The 18,627-nt window shown below is 41.8% G+C and overlaps 1 protein-coding gene across 1 annotated transcript in view; it reads right to left on the reverse strand.

Annotated features, from left to right (window-relative positions):
• tcerg1l (transcription elongation regulator 1 like) overlaps positions 1 to 18,627 on the reverse strand; it is a 712,622-nt gene that overhangs the window by 684,553 nt on the left and 9,442 nt on the right. Inside the window, exons 2-3 of the mRNA XM_033033658.1 lie at positions 8,295 to 8,438; positions 4,461 to 4,650 (exon numbers count right to left, since the gene is read on the reverse strand). Of these exons, the coding sequence (XP_032889549.1) occupies positions 4,461 to 4,650; positions 8,295 to 8,438 (334 nt within the window). The remainder of the gene's footprint in view (positions 1 to 4,460; positions 4,651 to 8,294; positions 8,439 to 18,627) is intronic.

Here is an 18,627-nt window from a genome sequence, read left to right on the forward strand (position 1 = left end):
ACACTACACAATTCATTATGTTACTACCATCAGCAGTTGTGTCATCAAATGAGGATAAGTGAGCCAGTACCTTCAGCAGCCATACATGCCCAGGCCATAACACCTGGTATGCTTTGGATCTTGGCCAGTTCCTTCTCTCCTCCATACTTTGCTCTTGGCATCACTCTGATATAAGTTAATCTTCGTCTCATCTGACCACAAGACCTTTTTCCAGAACTGTGATTGCTCTTTTAAGTACTTCTTGGCAAATCCTAGTTTTGCAGCTAACCAGTGGTTTGCATCTTGCAATGTAGCCTCTGTTTTTCTGTTCATGAAGTCTTCTGCGGTCAGTGGTAATTGACAAATCCACACCTGACTCCTGAAGAGTGTTTCTGATCTGTTGGACAGGTGTTTGGGGATCTTTTCTTTATTATAGAGAGAATTCTTCTGTCATCAGCTTTGGAGGTCTTCCTTGGCCTGCCAGTCCCTTTATGATTAGTAAGCTCACCAGTGCTCTCTACCTTCTTAATGATGTTCCAAACTCCAAATTTGAGCCTAAGGTTTGGCTGATGTCTCTAACAGTTTTATGCTTTCTTCTCAGTCTCATAATGGTTTATTTGATTTTCATTGGCACAACTTTGGTCCTCATGTTGATCAACAGCAATAAAAGTGTCCAATGGTGATTGAAAGACTGGAGGAAAGACTAGATGCAAAGAGCTATCTTATACAAGCATTAAGGAGGTAATTGAACACACCTGAGCAATTACAAACAACTATGCAGCCAAGTGTCCCAAACATTATGGTGCCCTGAAATTGGGGGACTATGTATAAACAATGCTGTAATTTCCACATGGTGAATCTAAAATCTATTTAAAAAATGGCCTTTATTAAATTCTGACAATGAGCACTTTAACCACATGTGATTTTTTTTTTCTATTCCAAATCTCAAATTGTGGAGTACAGAGGCAAATAAATAAATGATAGGTCTTTGTCCCAAACACTATGGAGGGCACTGTATAGAGTATGTTAAAAGAAGATTGTGTTTTTATGCCACCCAGGAAATTTAATGCTGAATTGGAGTGATTTTCTTCAATTTAAAACGTTAGAAACTGTTTTACATGTTGCAAATGGAAGTAGCTGTTCAGCCCACAGTTCCCATCTCATTGATATACTGACTGTTGGGAAAAAGATCACGGTTGCTAAAGCATTCTCCATAGGAAAAGCAGGGATGGGGAGGAGATTGCAACTGGGGTGGAACAGATACTAAGGCACAGGGAAAAGATTAAGTAGTGGTGTGTTTGCTAATGGGACATCCCAAGCTGTGTGGTGATCTGATCAAGCTCTGTGTCACGATCAATCCTCCTCCTATAACAATGATCGTGATTATAAATCTCAGGCAAGTGCTGCGACTTCTGTCTGGGCTGCCACTTGGCAAGAGGACAGAATGTAGTTTAGAAATACAGCGTGGAAACAGGCCCTTCAGCCCACCGAGTCCACACCAACCACCAATCCTTGCACATTAACACCACCCTACAAACACTAGGGACAATTTTACATTCATACCAAGCCAATTAACCTACAAACCTGTACGTCTTTGGAGTGTGGGTGGAAACCGAAGATCTCAGAGAAAACTCACGCAGGTCACAGGGAGAATGTACAAACTGCGTACAGACATGCACCCATAGTCAGGATCGAACCCTAGTCTCTGGCTCTGTAAGTCAGCAACTCTCCCGCTGCACCACTGTGCCGTCCAAACCAATGTGGGAAGTCAGTGAAAATAAAATTAGTCTTCACATGGACCCCTTAATTCACACATGGTTCTTGGGTTTCTGCATGATGTAATCCCCAAATGAACATAAAACAGTATATGTGTAGAAAGGAACTGCAGATGTTGGTATATGCCAAAGAGAGACACAAAGTGTTGCAGTCTGAAGAAGGGTTCCGGACCGAAACGTCACCCATTCGTTTTCTCCCATGATGCTGCCCGACCCACTTATTCAAGCACTTTGTGTCTATCTTTGGTACATAGAACAGTAGTTTACAGCACAGAAGCAGGCCCTGCGGTCCCCAATGTCCATGTCAAACACGATGCCAAGTTAAACCCATCTCCTCTGCATGTCTGTGTTTCATGCCCCTCTATTCATTTCCTGCAAATCCATTTGCCTACTTAAAAGCCTCCAAAATACCCCCTTTCTTACCCGTCTCTGTCACCAACCTTGGCAGTGCATTCCAGAAACCCACACTCTCTGCATAGAAAGCTTGCCCTGCACATATCCTTTAAACCTCGCTGGGTCACCTTAAAATTATAACCTCTAATTACATTTTTGACATTTCTACCTTGAGAGAAAGCTTCCGCCGGTCTACCCTATCTCTGTCCCTCACCAATTGTATATATTTCTATCAAGTCTTCCCTCAATCTCAACAGAAATTCAACAGAAAACAATCCAAGAGCTCAACCTCTCTTTTATAGCAAAACAACCTTGAGGGCCTGTCCCACTTTCACGACCTAATTCACGACCTCTGTCGTGTTTGTCCTTGACTCATACTCGCAACATGGTCATCACGAGGCCGTAAGTAGGTTGTGATGCTAGTCGTAGGTACTCGTGGCATCAAGTAATACTTCTGTCCTCTTGCCAAGTCGGGGCGTTTTTCTAACCTGATGAAAAATGTCCACGTGTAAAAAAGGTCGTGAATTAGGTTGTGAAAGTGGGACAGGGTCTTCAGTTTGTCCAACCTCTCCTTACAACTCCTACAATAAAAAATAAAGCACCTCGTCTCCCATTCTTTGATCCAGTTTCTGCAGATACTGCAAATCAGAAGTGATCACCACATATATTAATGAGATCATGTTCACACCATGCACCATGCAAGTTACACCAGCAAAAGGATGAATTGCAACAGGAAATGCTAGGTTCTATGGGTGGGGCCTCGACCCGAAGTAGGAATCAACATTGCAACATCTATAAAAGGCCTTCTGCAAAAATGCTTCATTTCCAATTCAATTTACAGACTATAACAACTAGAAATGTTGGATAAGTGGATTTGTAAAACATTGGCAGAAACAGTATATTTGGAAATGTGAATTTTAACCAATTTGGTTGAAAGAATAGGGAAGCAGAATATTGTTTAAATCGAGAGGGGGCTTCAGAATGCTGTTGTACAAAGGGTCAAGCGGTGTCTCCATAAATGAAGCACAGAAGGTTCACGTGAGAATAAGAAATTGGAAAGGCACATGGAATCTTAGCCTTTAAAAAGTTTAATAGGCTGACTCCTGGAATTAAGGGATCTTCCCATGAGAATAGATTGAGCAGGTTGGGTCCATGCCCAATGGAGTTGAGAAAGATAGTGGAGGAACTTTTGTCTTCAGAAGGTCATGAATGATAGAGATTCTCTGTGCTAGGGGACCATGGAGGCCAAGTGATTGAACATGTTCAAGACAGAGATAAACAAACCTTTGTACTTTGCTATGAGAAACAGGCAGGGAACTGGAATTCAGGCCAAGAGCTGATCGTATTACTAGTATAGAAGGCTTGAGAAGCCACATGGCCTGGCTGTCCTCTGAGTTCTTGTATTATATTTTTATGTCAAGCTGAGTATTGTTGGACTGGTTGCTGCTCAGCCAGAGAAATGAATTGCATGCAAAGGAGACATTGATACGTCTTTGGGATGCTCCTTCACCCACCATGCTTTATATATAGACAATAAGAGAGAGCTGGATTACACAGAAAAAAAGATTTGTTCAAATCCCCAGGTTTGGCACTATCCATGGCTACAGTCACCAGAATACAAGTAGACTTTCAGGTTTTCAGGATCGTTGTGAGATTGGTGCTCAAGGGGCAAATTTCATATGGAATCACTTGATGTTGGAACTGTTAGCCTCCAAAATGAGTACACGAAATGCACATGGGGAGATATTGAGATTATTTGATGCAATTGATCAATGAAGCAAACCAATAATGATGCTTATGGTTGCAGCTAAACATGTCAGGTTCACTGTTATACTTCAGGAGAGCAAATCTTCCATCCTTACCCAGTATGGCCTTATTGTGAATCAAGATACATCCCCATGTATTTGACTTAAACACCTTCCAAAATAGCTTTGCAAGCCACTCTGTTCAAGAGCACTTCAAAATGAGCTTAAATTTGGCTGGCGGTGCCAACTACACCCAGATACCGAAAGGTGAATAAAGAGTTCAAGAGCACATTAGTTCAAGTTATAAAGGATAAATGGAGGCCAGATGCCATGGAAAATTCCTCTGCACATTTGGTGATGGAACATAATAGTGCTGTTCAGCCAGGACATTTCAAATTATGCTATTACACTTCTACTTCAAAAAGTGAAGGTAGAAAATCCATGGGAATATTGCAGAATTTGTGTTCTTGTTAAAAGGTCCATCTTGTATCGAAAAATAAAGAGGTATAAAATGACATGAAAATTGTGAATTGACTTATCGTTTGGTAATAATAATTAAGCAACTCACCAGTTATGGATTGAGGTGTTACCAAGAGAAAGGGTCTGGCGCCTGGCGATGATGTAGGTTTGGCGACTGATGAGAGTGCCACTGCAACTCGATTTGTTTTTAAAATGGGCTTTTTATATCCATGGAAAAATTTCATATCCTCTGGCTTTCCCCAGTTCGATTCCACAGCAATCGCATTATTTAAATAAACCTGTGTGAGACATAAGAGCTTATGAATAGACATTTTAACAATAATCGCTGGAATTATTGCCAGTCATAATGTTAATTATTCCTTAAAATAAAAACGTTAGCACACAGGGATAATTAAACCAAGCTGAAAGATATAAACATGGAATGCATTGAAAATGTATTGAAAGTTTTATAAAAAATCTTAAAACAGTAGAATCTAACACTGAATCCTTGGTTCTTACAATTATCTGTATGTTTTACTTGTAATTAAGTGCATTTAGAGGTGAACATTGCTGGACATAATTGAGCCAACATTAACCATAGACTAAATCCCTTGCCCACTTTCACGACCTAATCGGCGACCTCTGCCGAGTTTGCTCTTGACTCATACTCGCAGCATGGTCGCCACGAGGTCGTAGGAGGTCGTAGGAGGTCTTCGTAACTCATACTCGTGAGTGGTCCCCGCATACTTGTGGCCTCAAGTAGGTCGCGGCGTTTTTTCTAGCCTGATAAAAAATGTCCACGACTAAAAAAAAGGTAGGCATGGAAAAATTGATACTTTTTAGTTGTAGATAGTCGTAGGTTGTCGTAGGTCGGTAACTGGTCCGAGAAAAAAATGCAAACATGACATCATTTTATCATGTGATCATTTCCACTCGTAGCTAGTCGTAGTTGGTCTTAGGTGTGGAAGACTGAGGTCAAGGTGGGTCGTAGGAGGTCGTAGACATAGTCGTAGGAGGTCTTAGGAGGTCCTTTACTTCAGCGAGTCAACACAACCTTGACATTTTTTTCAACTCGTCTAGGGTCATCTAAACGCGTGGATTAGGTCGTCCAAGTGGGACAGGCCCTTTAGGTTTATTTTGGTTTCTGTGACAGGCACAAAATTACTTCAAATTAATTAAATTAAATTATTCCTGAGTTGATTTGCTCTTTTGATTGAAAAATATTTTAACTAATCATTCTCACCCAAATCACCTTTTAATTAAAGCCGCGTGGTCAATTAAATTTTACATTTTCAAAAATAGCCTGTTTAGTTTCTTTGAATGTTTTTCAAATACACACAGATAATGACTAAATAAACTACTCCAAAGTGGAATTTTCAACAGCAATGTCCAATTGATGCATCCGTATCATGAACCCGCTCCCGGATAAATGCTTTAAGCTGAACGGGTGTGTTTTAGGCTACATGTCTGTATAAATATGCCTGTGTTTACCACCATTAGACCTTCTTCCGTCCCAGTTCATCTGCTGTGGAATGCCACCATGTTGTCTTTGCTAACATAGACTTCTTATTCATGCACAGTGATGGCTCGCTTACTATCTTTCATAAAGTTGAGATAATTTCCTCTACCTCCTATCATGCTCCAGGTACTACATCAGATCTTGGGCAGAAGATACAAAAGCTTGAAAACACATAGCACCAGATTCAAGGACAGCTTCTTCCCCATTGTTATCAGCCTCTTGCATTCCTAATCTACCTTCTTGCGGCCTTTGCACTTTATTTGTACCTGCAATTTCTATGGGTGGGCGGCGCGACTCACGTCGCAGCGGCCTCTGCAGTCCGTCTGTCGTTTTTTTTTTTTTGTCTCGTTTGAATGTAGTTTAAAGTGTTTTTTTTATCTGGGTATGTGTGTGGGGGCGGGGGGTGGGGAAACTTTTAAAATCTTTCCCCTGCACGGAGAACCCGACCTTTTCTCTGTCGGGTCTCCGTTGTCGTTGGAGCCTAGCACCGTGGAGCGGCCTCCAACCGGAACGACCTTGGGCTCCAGTCGTGGAGCTGCGGACCTACTTACCATCATGGAGCTGGCCGAGTTCGGAGCGGGTGGAGCTGTGGTGGCGCGCTGCTGCAGCCCGACCCCAGAGATTCGGAGGCTCCAGCCGCAGGTCTGGTGGACAGTAACACCAGGAGCCCGCGGGTCTCTGCTGGAAGACCGCTTTTCGGGGCTTCCGCAACGGCGACTTCTCCCGCCCGAGTTGCGGGGTTGAAAATTACCTGGAGCGGAGCCTTACATCATCGCCCGGCGCAACTTTAACGGCCGTGGAACTTGCTAGCGCCGGCCGGGGGCTCCAACACCGAGACCCGGAGCGTGGCCTTGCATCACCCCGCGCGGTTTTAATGGCCGCGGGACACTTACCATCGCCCGCCGGGGGCTTTGACTTTGACATCGGGAGGAGAATGAGGAGTGCAGGGGAGAGATAAGACTTTGCCTTCCATCACAGTGAGGAGGAGATTCACTGTGATGGATGTTTGTGTAAATTGTGTTGTGTCTTGGTTCATTTTCTTGTGTGTATGACTGCAGAAACCAAATTTCGTTTGAACCTCAATGAGGTTCAAATGACAACAAATAAATTGTATTGTATTGTAGCTGTAACACGAGATCATGCACTCTGTTTGCTTTCTTTTTTACATCACCTGTTGTAATCGTACACGTTTTGATTGATTTGTATGGATAATTTACATCCTCATTTATAGGCCTTGACCTTGTTTCTCCCCAGTTGCAGCATTACACCTTCTAAGATGTCTATATTCCTCCGATTTTGGTAGCTTCTCCACCCCTGTTTTTATTGCTCCATGATGGCCAAGCATCCTTTCAGATAGCATATCCCCAGGCTCACCCCTAATCATCTCTGCTTCTTTCTCTTTACCCCTTTAAACCCGTGTTCTTCACTATCCTTTTGGACATTTCTCTGATTGTATCTATAACAACAGTGCCAAATGTTGTTTGATAATGGTGTGACACATTTAATTAGATAATCTATATGATACTCTGGCATGTTTTACTAAATTGAACAGCTACATAATTGCTAATTGTAGTTGTAAATCATAGGTAGGAAGGGATTTAATATTCAATATATGAATTATTCAATACTTCAAATTAAGCAATATCACACAATAAGTTGAAAAGTGCTAAAAATTGAATTAACAGATGACGTGAAGGAAATAATTTTGATTTACCAAATATGATTATAATGGGAGATAATATACAAATATATCAGTATTGTAATGGCCCACTACTAATTCATTGCAGCTGAACAATTGCCAAAATTGGGAATTCCCCACATCACATTTACTAATGTCAATGAAAACAAAAGCTCGCATTTCTATAAATCCTTTAAAGTATCTTCCCAGAGATCAATACAAAATAAATTGGCACACATCCTCTTGTGGTTCGGATTTAGATCCATCCCTTTCATGAAACGGTCAGGCCTTACATTTCAGACTTTTCCGTCCCTCTGTCAAATATAAAATTGGTGCTATCTTCCATAACTTTTCATTTCAGGGTTAGAAGGAACAGAATGTCATGAAGTCGGCATTATTTAGTTCAGAGATACAGCGCGGAAACAGGCCCTTCGGCCCACAGAATCCTCACTGACCAGCGATCCCCACACATTAACACTATCCTACACACACAAGGGACAATTTACACTTATATCAAGCCAATTAACCTACAAACCTGTACGGCTTGGGAGTGTGGGAGGAAACCGAAGATCTTGGTGATATCCCACACAGTCACAGGGAGAACGTACAAACTCCGTACAGACAGCACCCGTAGTCAGGATCAAACCCGGGTCTCCAGTGCTGCAAGGCAGCAACTCTACCGCTGTGCCACCATGCTGCTCCTTGCAGTGCAAAACTGAACACATTCATACAAAATGAAGTCTTACTTTGCAATGAGGCGTTCGTTTATCCACCCAGCTCTTACTTGATGGTCTCCGGGGAGAGCTGTGCACATGTGGAACGATGGAGATGACGTCCACACCAACAGGCAGAGGAAGTCCTACGATTGGTGGATGCACAATTTGCTCCCACTGTAAAAACAAAATACTGAATAATCAACGCATTTTATCTCCAGTAAAAGAAAGCTTCACTTACATAGATTTAAATTTCAAGTTACTTCATCCAATAGTTCATGATTTCTTTAAAGGACAAAAGAGTTGATCATACGGCAAAATTATTTAGCTTGTGGTTATACTATGTTCTAACTCAGAATTTACAATAATGTGAAATATAAACAGAGAATGTTGGAAGCACTCTGAGGTCAGGCAGCATCAACATCGTCTAGATGCTGCCTGACCTACTGAATATGTTCAGCATTCACACTTTTTCTTTCAGATTTCTAACATCTAGATTTTTGTTTTTAATTTTCAAATTAAGAAAACTATTGTAAATGATAAACATAATAAGTCAACCAAACTACTATTGACAGCCGTTACAGATTTAAAATGGATAAATACCATATGCTTAAAAGTCAGAATGATAAGCGACGGGGAAGGAAAAAGTCACCTTTATTGCTGCATGAAAACTCAGAAATAGATTAGCTAACCTGCTTTACACACCCTCTGATTATTGGATTGGAGCACGCGCCAACTCTCGGACACCCCCTCCTACTTACCCTTGGACCATGACCCCACTGACGAGCACCAGGCCACCATATCTAGCACCATCACTGACTTCATCAATTCCCACGCCCTGCCCGACCAAGCTTCCAACCTCATCGTTCCCCAGCCCCGCACGGCCCGTTTTTACCTTCTCCCCAAAATCCACAAACCCGGCTCTCCCGGCAGACCCATTGTCGCTGCTTGTTCGTGCCCCACCGAACTCATCTCCACATACCTTGACTCCATACTATCCCCCTTGGTCAAATCCCTTCCCACCTATGTTCTAGACACCTCAGACACTCTCCGCCGCCTCCGCGCATTCCACTCTCTAGGCCCTCACCCCCTCATCTTCACCATGGATGTCCAGTCACTCTACACCTCCATCCCCCACCAGGATGGCCTCAAAGCCCTCCGGTTCTTCCTCGACCAGAGGAGCAACCTATACCCAGCCACTGACACCCTCCTCCGCCTAGCGGAGTTGGTCCTCACCCTCAACAACTTTACGTTTGACTCCTCCCATTTCCTCCAAACACAAGGCGTAGCTATGGGCACACGCATGGGCCCCAGCTACGCCTGCCTCTTTGTCGGGTACGTTGAACAATCCTTGTTCAATATGTACCAGGGCCCCATCCCCGACCTCCACCTCCGTTACATTGACGACTGCTTTGGGGCCACCTCCTGCACCCACACACAACTGACTGACTTCATCCACATCACCACCAACTTCCATCCGGCACTCCAATACACCTGGACCATTTCCGACACTTCCCTACCATTCCTTGACCTCACCATCTCCATCGCAGGGGACAGACTTCTGACCGACATACACAACAAACCAACTGACTCACATGGCTATCTGGACTACACGTCTTCCCACCCTGCCCCCTGTAAAGACTCCATCCCCTACTCCCAATTCCTCCGCCCACGCCGCATCTGCTCCCAGGATGAGACGTTCCACACCAGGGCATCGGAAATGTCCTCGTTCTTCAGGGAACGGGGATTCCTATCCGCCACCATAGATGAGGCTCGCACCAGGGTCTCATCCATACCCCGCAACACTGCTCTCTCTCCCCATCCCCGCACTCGCAACAAGGGCAGAATCCCCCTAGTCCTCACCTCTCACCCCACCAGCCGGCAAATACAACAAATAATCCTCCGCCATTTCCAACATCTCCAATGTGACCCCACCACTCGCCACAACTTCCCATCTCCCCCCATGTCTGCCTCCCGCAAAGACCGCTCCCTTCGCAACTCCCTTGTCAATTCTTCCCTTCCCTCCTGCACCACCCCCTCCCCGGGCACTTTCCGTTGCAACCGCAAGAAATGCAACACCTGTCCCTTCACCTCCCCCCTCGACTCCATTCAAGGACCCAAGCAGTCGTTCCAGGTGCGACAAAGGTTCACCTGTATCTCCTCCAACCTCATCTACTGCAACCGCTGCTCTAGATGTCAGCTGATTTACATCGGGGAGACTAAGCGAAGGTTGGGCGATCGTTTCGCCGAACACCTCCGCTCAGTCCGCAATAACCTACCTGAACTCCCGGTGGTTCAGCACTTCAACTCCCCCTCCCATTCCCAATCCGACCTCTCTGTCCTGGGTCTCCTCCATTGCCAGAGTGAGCAACACCGGAAATTGGAAGAACAGCACCTCATATTCCGCCTGGGTTGCTTGCGTCCGGATGGCATGAACGTTGAATTATCCCAGTTTTGCTAGCCCTTGCTGTCTCCTCCCCTTCCTTAACCCTCGAGCTGTCTCCTCCCATCCCCCCGCCCTCGGGCTCCTCCTCCTCCCTTTTTCCTTCCTTCTCCCCCTCACCCCCCATCAGTCTGAAGAAGGGTTTCGGCCCAAAACGTCGCCTATTTCCTTCGCTCCATAGATGCTGCTGCACCCGCTGAGTTTCTCCAGCATTTTTGTGTACCATTGGATTGGAGCATCCTGGGGAATACAAGTCCACCCTGGGTTATGAATAACCGACTTAAAAATATCCTGTATATACAAGCGAGCATTTTGGAGATAGGCAGAATGGATAAGAATGGATTTGCCAGTCTGCTGTCATATGCTGAGAGAATGGAGCGGCTGGGCTTGTTTATTCTGTAATTTAGAAAGATGAGAGAGGATCTTATTGAAGCGATTATTAAGGGTAGAGGCAGGAAAACATGTTCCCAATGTTGGGGGAGTCCAGAACCAGGGGCCAACGTTTAAGAATAAGGGTAAGCCATTTAGAACGGAGATGAGGAAAAACTTTTTCACACAGAGAGTTGTGAGTCTGTGGAATTCTCTGCCTCAGAGGGCGGTGGAGGCAGGTTCTCTGGATGCTTTCAAGAGAGAGCTGGACAGAGCTCTTAAAGATAGCGGAGTCAAGGGATATGGGGAGAAAGCAGGAACGGAGTACTGATTGTGGATACACAAAAAAGCTGGAGAAACTCAGCGGGTGCAGCAGCATCTATGGAGCGAAGGAAATAGGCAACGTTTCAGGCCGAAACCTTTCTTCAGACTGAAGACTTTTGTGTACCTTGTGTACCTTCGATTTTCCAGCATCTGCAGTTCCTTCTTAAATACTGATTGTGGATGATCAGTTGTGATCACATATGCTTGGTACATTGAATATTACAGAACGCTGGAGTAACTCAGCGGGTCAGGCAGAATGGGTTCCTTCTCTTCAGAGATGCTGCCTGTCCCGTGGAGTTACTCCAGCGCTTTGTGTCTATCATTGATGTAAAGCACCATCTGCAGTCCCTTCATACACATTGAATAATGCAGCACAGGAACAGGCTCTTCATCCCACAATGCCAGTACCAAATATGATGCCAAGATAAACTAATCTCATCTGCCTGCACATGATCCATATCCCTCCATTCCCTACGTATCCATCTGTCTATCTAAAACCTCTTAAACACGACCATTGTATCTTCTCACCCTGGCCACAAACTCTTTGAATCACTTCCCTCTGGAAGGCGACTCCGACTGTCAAAGCTGCCACAGCCAGACATAAAAACAATAGTAGCTCTACTCAATAGCCAAAAATCTGTAGTCTCCTTTTGCTCTGGTATTTTGTTTGGTTCACATGTTTGATCAACGGTGTTTTATTATTAATGTTTAGTGTTTTATGTGTCATTCGTAACTGTCACTGTATGTCATGTTGTCACTTGTGGGTGGAGCACCAAGGCAAATTCCTTGTATGTGAATATTTGGCCAATAAACCTATTCATCATCATTCTTCCACCAGAAAACCTGGCATTCCAGGTACTCACCATTCTTTGTGTAAAAAAAAACTGGCCCTGCACCTTCTTTGAACTTTGTCCCTCTAAAGTTAACACTGGGGAAAAGGTTGCAACTGTCTACCCTATCTATGCCTCTCATGATGATATATACTTTTATCATGCCCCCCCTCAACCTCTGGCGATCCAGAGAAAGCAATCCAAGTCTATCCTAACTCTCCATGTGGATAATACCCTCCAATCTAGACAGCATCCAGCTAAAACCTCTTCTGCATCCTCTCAAATTACCATAATCTTCCTATGATGGGGCAATCAGAACTTTGCATGATGTTCAAAATACAGGCTAACCAAATTCACAGGGAGCTACATCTTGATTTCTTGACTCTTATACTCAATGCCCGGAGCGATGAATGCGAGCATACCATATGCCTTCTTTACCACATCATCTACTTGTGTTGCCACTTTTAGCAGGCTACACACATGGATCCCAAGATCCTTCTGCACATAAATGCTATGAAGGGTCTTGACACTAACCCTGTACTATCCCCTTATATTTAATCTCCTAGAGTGACGCCTGTTTGGTGGTGAGTCATCGTTCAAAGAGTCGTACCTATTTCTGGTCGCTGCTGGATTTTCAACATGTTGAAAATCTTCGGCAACCTCCTATAACGGGAGTCGCCGAAAAAATTGTGCAAGTGGACAGGCCCTTTACTAATACGTGCATCCACTGAGAATCTGTTTCGCAACAGCAAGTTAATAACAAATGGACTGCAGAAGATAACCAAGTGTTTGGCCATTCAGGACAGCAGGAGGAGTGAGTAGTTAGCCATTTGCTGCAAATTCCATTTCACAGAATTTAGTGGCACCTGGGTCCTGTTTAACGTACATGGCTTGTGAAAATTTATTCAGGTGAACTCCAAAAATGTGGTTCAGCAACAAAGATGTGTTTACTTAAATAAACCATCCCCAACATCCATAATCCATAAGAACGGACATAAACTGTACTGAGAAAATCAAAGATTAAGATTATAACATTTTAATCCAGGTTTCAAGAGCAAATGAACTTCCCCTCCTTTGCTATCCTGGAAATCAAAAGGACACTTGAAGCACCACACACTTCATTGCTTCTCAGGCACTGACAACAAAGGTTAAATCACACAGTGAACTGATCAATTTGAAAAGCATAGGTTTGGGGTGAAAATAAATTGAATTCCACGGCATTTTGCACATTTTTAAAGGTCAGTAACAAATGCTTTACAATTGATATTGCAAAGCTTCTAACATATTACAAGTGCCAGACTAACCTAAACTATATTAAATAAAAGATTGCCAAATTATACTATTCGATCACTGCTAATGGTGATTATAAAAAGTTGTTTTTTTCAATATAAACTAAAGTTTCTAATCAGACATACCTCAATTAATAACTAAAATTGATATAATCTGAGAAGATCTTGTGCCAATAAATTATTTTGCAGTCTACTAAGCAGCTTTACACTTTAAGTATTTCTTAATTTATAATATTAAAAACAGTTGAGTATTTTTTGCCTTTGAGGAAATGTTATGCCCAAGCATACTATAAAGATTTGAACACAACTCTAGGCTGACACTCAACTGCAGTACTGTGGAATTGCACCATTATGGGAGGAGACAACGTTCAGGTCAAGTGTTAAATCAAGAATTCACTTATTCCCTCAGGTGAGTACAAGGATTCCCTTCAAACTAATTCAAAGAAAGGATACGAGCTTTCGCCGAGACCCCGCCAAATATTTATCTTGCTACTAATAAGATTAGTACCACTGCTACTATAAATCAGACTATCTGGTCATTATTATAGTGTTGTTTGCAGGGGACAACTATATTCCAGTGTGCAGCCCTGACTCCAGTATTCCACACATGACCAAACAGCAAAAGTACCTCACTGGATGCAAAGTGGTTAAGGGCTTTGTATGGTTGTAAAACTGCTGCAGGAGTACATTGTTTCTTTCTTCTCATTGTAAATCATAGTGGTTTAGTGAAAGCTCCAAAAAGGTTGTTTAAAATACAGTACAGTAAGAATTTTATTATATTTTGCCCCCAAAAGGTACATAGATACGAATTACAGAAATGTTGGTACGTCAGATTTCCAATCAGATTGTTTAACTTCTGCCTTTGAATTTTAAGTTTCATGTCATATGCTTATTTTATTTGCAAAAAGGTTCCCATTTTAAATAACTGTTGCAGGGCACCAGCCTGCATATTTTATCATAAAATATTATGAGGAATTTGCAGCAAATAAAGTAATTTAATCCCTCAAATCTATTTTGCTTCATCCAGCTTCCCTTTATTACTTAATGTTAGTAAATTCTACAATCAAATTATTGTGTTTTTACCCAAATATCTGATCAGATCCATAATCTTATGTTTATGAACCAAGATAATGGACTGCCCAGTAAGTTGAAACACTAAATCTACCCAATGAAACCCTTCCATAATTTCATCTCTACTTCAAATTCAATGGAAGTGAATTCATCAACTTTGTTTTCATTTTTACAGTGTTCTAATCTAGAATCTCACTTTAATGATTTGTGATTTGCTAACTTAATGGGGCTGTCCCGGTGTACGAGCTAATTCAAGAGCTCTCCCGAGTTTCCCCTGATTCGAACTCGGAGAATTATGGTAATAGCCGCTTGTAGGTAGTCGGGGCTCTCATGGACATTTTTCAACAAATTTAAAAATCTTCATGAGTCTTCCCGAGCTTACCGCATTTCCCGAGTACCTGCCGTGAGCGTTACGAGCCGCTAAGTGACGTCCCGAGCTCCGACGTACCCGCTACGTACATTCTACGTGCTTACCACGTGTTTGATTTTATTTTAAACTCGGGAGAGCTCTTGAATTACCTCGTACAGTGGGACAGCCCCTTTAGTTATCAATTCTTCTCTACCAAATTTAGACCCTCATTTCCTATAAAATAGTTTGGCCATCTTATTCCTCTAACCAAAATGCATCAATTCTCACAAATCATTTCACAATTACACATCCATACTACTAAGTTATACACAAACTTTGACACAATCTTCCACAGTGCCGTTGTTGTCCAAAAATGTTGGAACTATATTTAGCAACGTTACAAAATTTTGAAATTTAAAAAATCAAGTCTGCAATTTATCCCATCAGATAAAGCATAAAAAGAAGTTTAATTTGACACCTAAATCACTTTCATATCTTCAGTATTAAAAAGGTTATGGCCATTTTCATACTCGGATATTAGCATCATGTTCCCTATTGCTTTTGCATTGACCACACAAAAGCTGTGATCGAAGACAGTCAAAAGCCCATAACTTTCTTAAAAATTAAGAAAACTGAATGACATTTTCAGTTATTATAGATTGAAGCATTCTGAAACAAATATAAAACATCTTACTTGGATGACCTGAAATTAAAGCATATAATTACCTAATTGTAGCTAATTACAAAATTGACCGTTGTGCCGGAAATAGTAATAAAACACCCACACTGCCTTGAAAATTAAAAAAATGTGATATTCTCATGATCAGAACTTAAATATTATTGTATTATATGCTGTAAGTCAGATAGGTAAATAAATTACAATTTCTAACAATAGACCAAGTTTTTATGGAGAAGATCAGTTGCGAGCTGGTACATTGGCATATCATAATCAGTAGCATCATCATACTCTTCAGATTGTAACCAATAAGCAACTCTGTACACCTTGTTTATCCTCAACTTTTCAATTTTGGCATTGTAAACTACAAGTTTTTGCTCTTCAAACCACACATGACATGCCTTTCTGCCCACCACTTTCCCATTAAGAATGTCCTGTAGATTCCATTTCTTAAGAAAATTATATATTTTTTAAATAGCCTAAGTATCCAAATAACAAACTAATCCCATTCACACAAGAAATCACAATATCCACCTCCAGTTTAAATTCCATTTGGAATATTTTGGAGGACCAAGAAACCAAGAACCAAGAACATAATTTTTAAATCTCACTGTCATGAATTTACATGCCAGATGGAAGGAATTTAATGTTTAATTCCCATAAATTAATCGAGAAACATCCACTCAATATAATCAAAATGTTTTGTTTTGTTTGCACAATACATGTGACTAAAACTGATATTTAGTATAAAAATATTGACTATGGGTAGCAATAACACAAAATATAGACGATTTAGATGCTCTTATGACATGATTGTCCAAAAAAAGAGCATTTAAATCATCTTGCGAGTGGGTTTTTCTGGAACGCGATCGATTGCAACGTTGCATTTGCGGTGAATTTGAACCCCATATCGGCAGGAAAAACACTGCCGATTCGTATGGGGCCCAAATCACATTTTTGCATCGTAAAATTAGATTAAAGTCATTCCAAAAAGCAAGTTTATATGTAAAATAAAAGACTTACCCTTTGTTTTGTCCCATTCTTGGGATCCGTCACGTTGTAGGCGTTGAGGGCGTTAGAAGTCGCTTTATATTTTAATCAAATTATTAAATTGTCTCGCGATAAAAAAAAGATCGGGAACGGAAGTCGGATCGATTATTCTTCAGCAGCTAGCAGCCCGAGGAAATCTGCCTCCGACAGGCAGGAGAAAACTGGATTTAAATCCCCCCCCCCCCCTCAAAGGCGCCAAAGTTGCGCACACAGCCAGTGGCAGAAATGCAGCGCCGCTGAAGGTAAGTTTTGTAACATCGCTACTATACTACCAACTTCTGGGCACTGGGCAGGTGCTATAGACCTGCACAGGAAGGTAGACGCTCCTGCCCCCATGAGCCTCGGGCGGATGGGAAGGTAGTCCATCTAGGAGAGGGAAAACTCTGATTTAAAACCTCCACTACCTTGTGGCCATATCCAGTCAAGGAAAAGGCTCCTGGAGTAAACCTCAAGAAAAACCGGAGCCCCTAAGTTAGTTCGTTGTTGTCTACAACATCGCTCTGGCAGCTACTGCATCAGCGCTGGTGCCAAACTGTAATGGCCCTGCTGTTCCTTTGAATCGATCAGCGATGTGGAGAGGGTGAAACGTGCTGCATGGGCAACAGCCTGTCCTCCATATGGCATCGCCCAGGCTTGCATCCAACCACACATCTACTAAACATTAACAGTTTCTGAACAACAATAATCTCAGCACCCTTTTGCTCCAAGAGTCTTAAATAAGTTTTTTTTAACATTTACTTTTTTGTTTAATAAGTGGCTTAGTGAATACCCAAACATAATTATACCCATTACATTATTCTAATCTTTTCACTCGTCTTCACTCGTCTTATTTCTCTGCAGTCATTTCTTTTAGAAATGTGGTGTGGAATTTATGTGTGATTTATGTACAATATTTTTGTGTATTTGTCTATGAGCCCGTGACGCTGCTGCAAGCAAGATTTTTCATTGCATCAGTATCGTACCATACATGTGCTTATGCTATTAAACACTCCAACCTCCAAACAAGCTCAGGCCATAGTAGACGGGGCATTGGTTTTGCCTTCTTGCACTATTATTGTTCATTTTTATGTGTATATACACATTATATATATGGAATATATATACACATACGCATACATACACACGTATGTGTTAAGAGTACTATGTTTGCATATTCTGTTGTGCTACTGCAAGTGAGAATTTCATTTTTCTGTCTGGAACATATGACAATAAATACTCTTGACAATAAACTAGACTTGGCCTGACTTCATTGTTACATTTCCAAAATAATTCATTAAGAAAGGTTAGTTTTGCAGTTCTCATGCTGAATATTCTTAGTTCAGATTTTTGTTTTCCAAATGTTTATCCATTACAATTTTGAGTAAGGACTCAATTATCTTTTCTATACTGCTATTAAAATAATTATAGGAACACAAGGAATTGGAAGCAGGAGTTGGCCGTGCAGTCCTTTATGCCTTCTTCCAACATTCAATAAGATGATGGCTATCTATCTATCTATCTATCTATCTATCTATCTATCTATCTATCTATCTATCTATCTATCTATCTATCTATCTATCTATCTATCTATCTATCTATCTATCTATCTATCTATCTATCTATCTATCTATCTATCTATCTATCTATCTATCTATCTATCTATCTATCTATCTATCTATCTATCTATCTATCTATCTATCTATCTATCTATCTATCTATCTATCTATCTATCTATCTATCTATCTATCTATCTATCTATCTATCTATCTATCTATCTATCTATCTATCTATCTATCTATCTATCTATCTATCTATCTATCTATCTATCTATCTATCTATCTATCTATCTATCTATCCCCACCAGTCCCTGCCTAAAGCCGGTGGGGAGCAGCAACGGCAGGCCACGATTGCGATAGGCCATGCAGCGGCAGGCAGTGGCAGCGATACAACACAGTAGCGATATGACACGGCAGGGGTAGGCAGCGG

The sequence above is a fragment of the Amblyraja radiata genome, chromosome 15, assembly GCF_010909765.2.
Source record: "Amblyraja radiata isolate CabotCenter1 chromosome 15, sAmbRad1.1.pri, whole genome shotgun sequence".
Classification (NCBI taxonomy): domain Eukaryota; kingdom Metazoa; phylum Chordata; class Chondrichthyes; order Rajiformes; family Rajidae; genus Amblyraja; species Amblyraja radiata.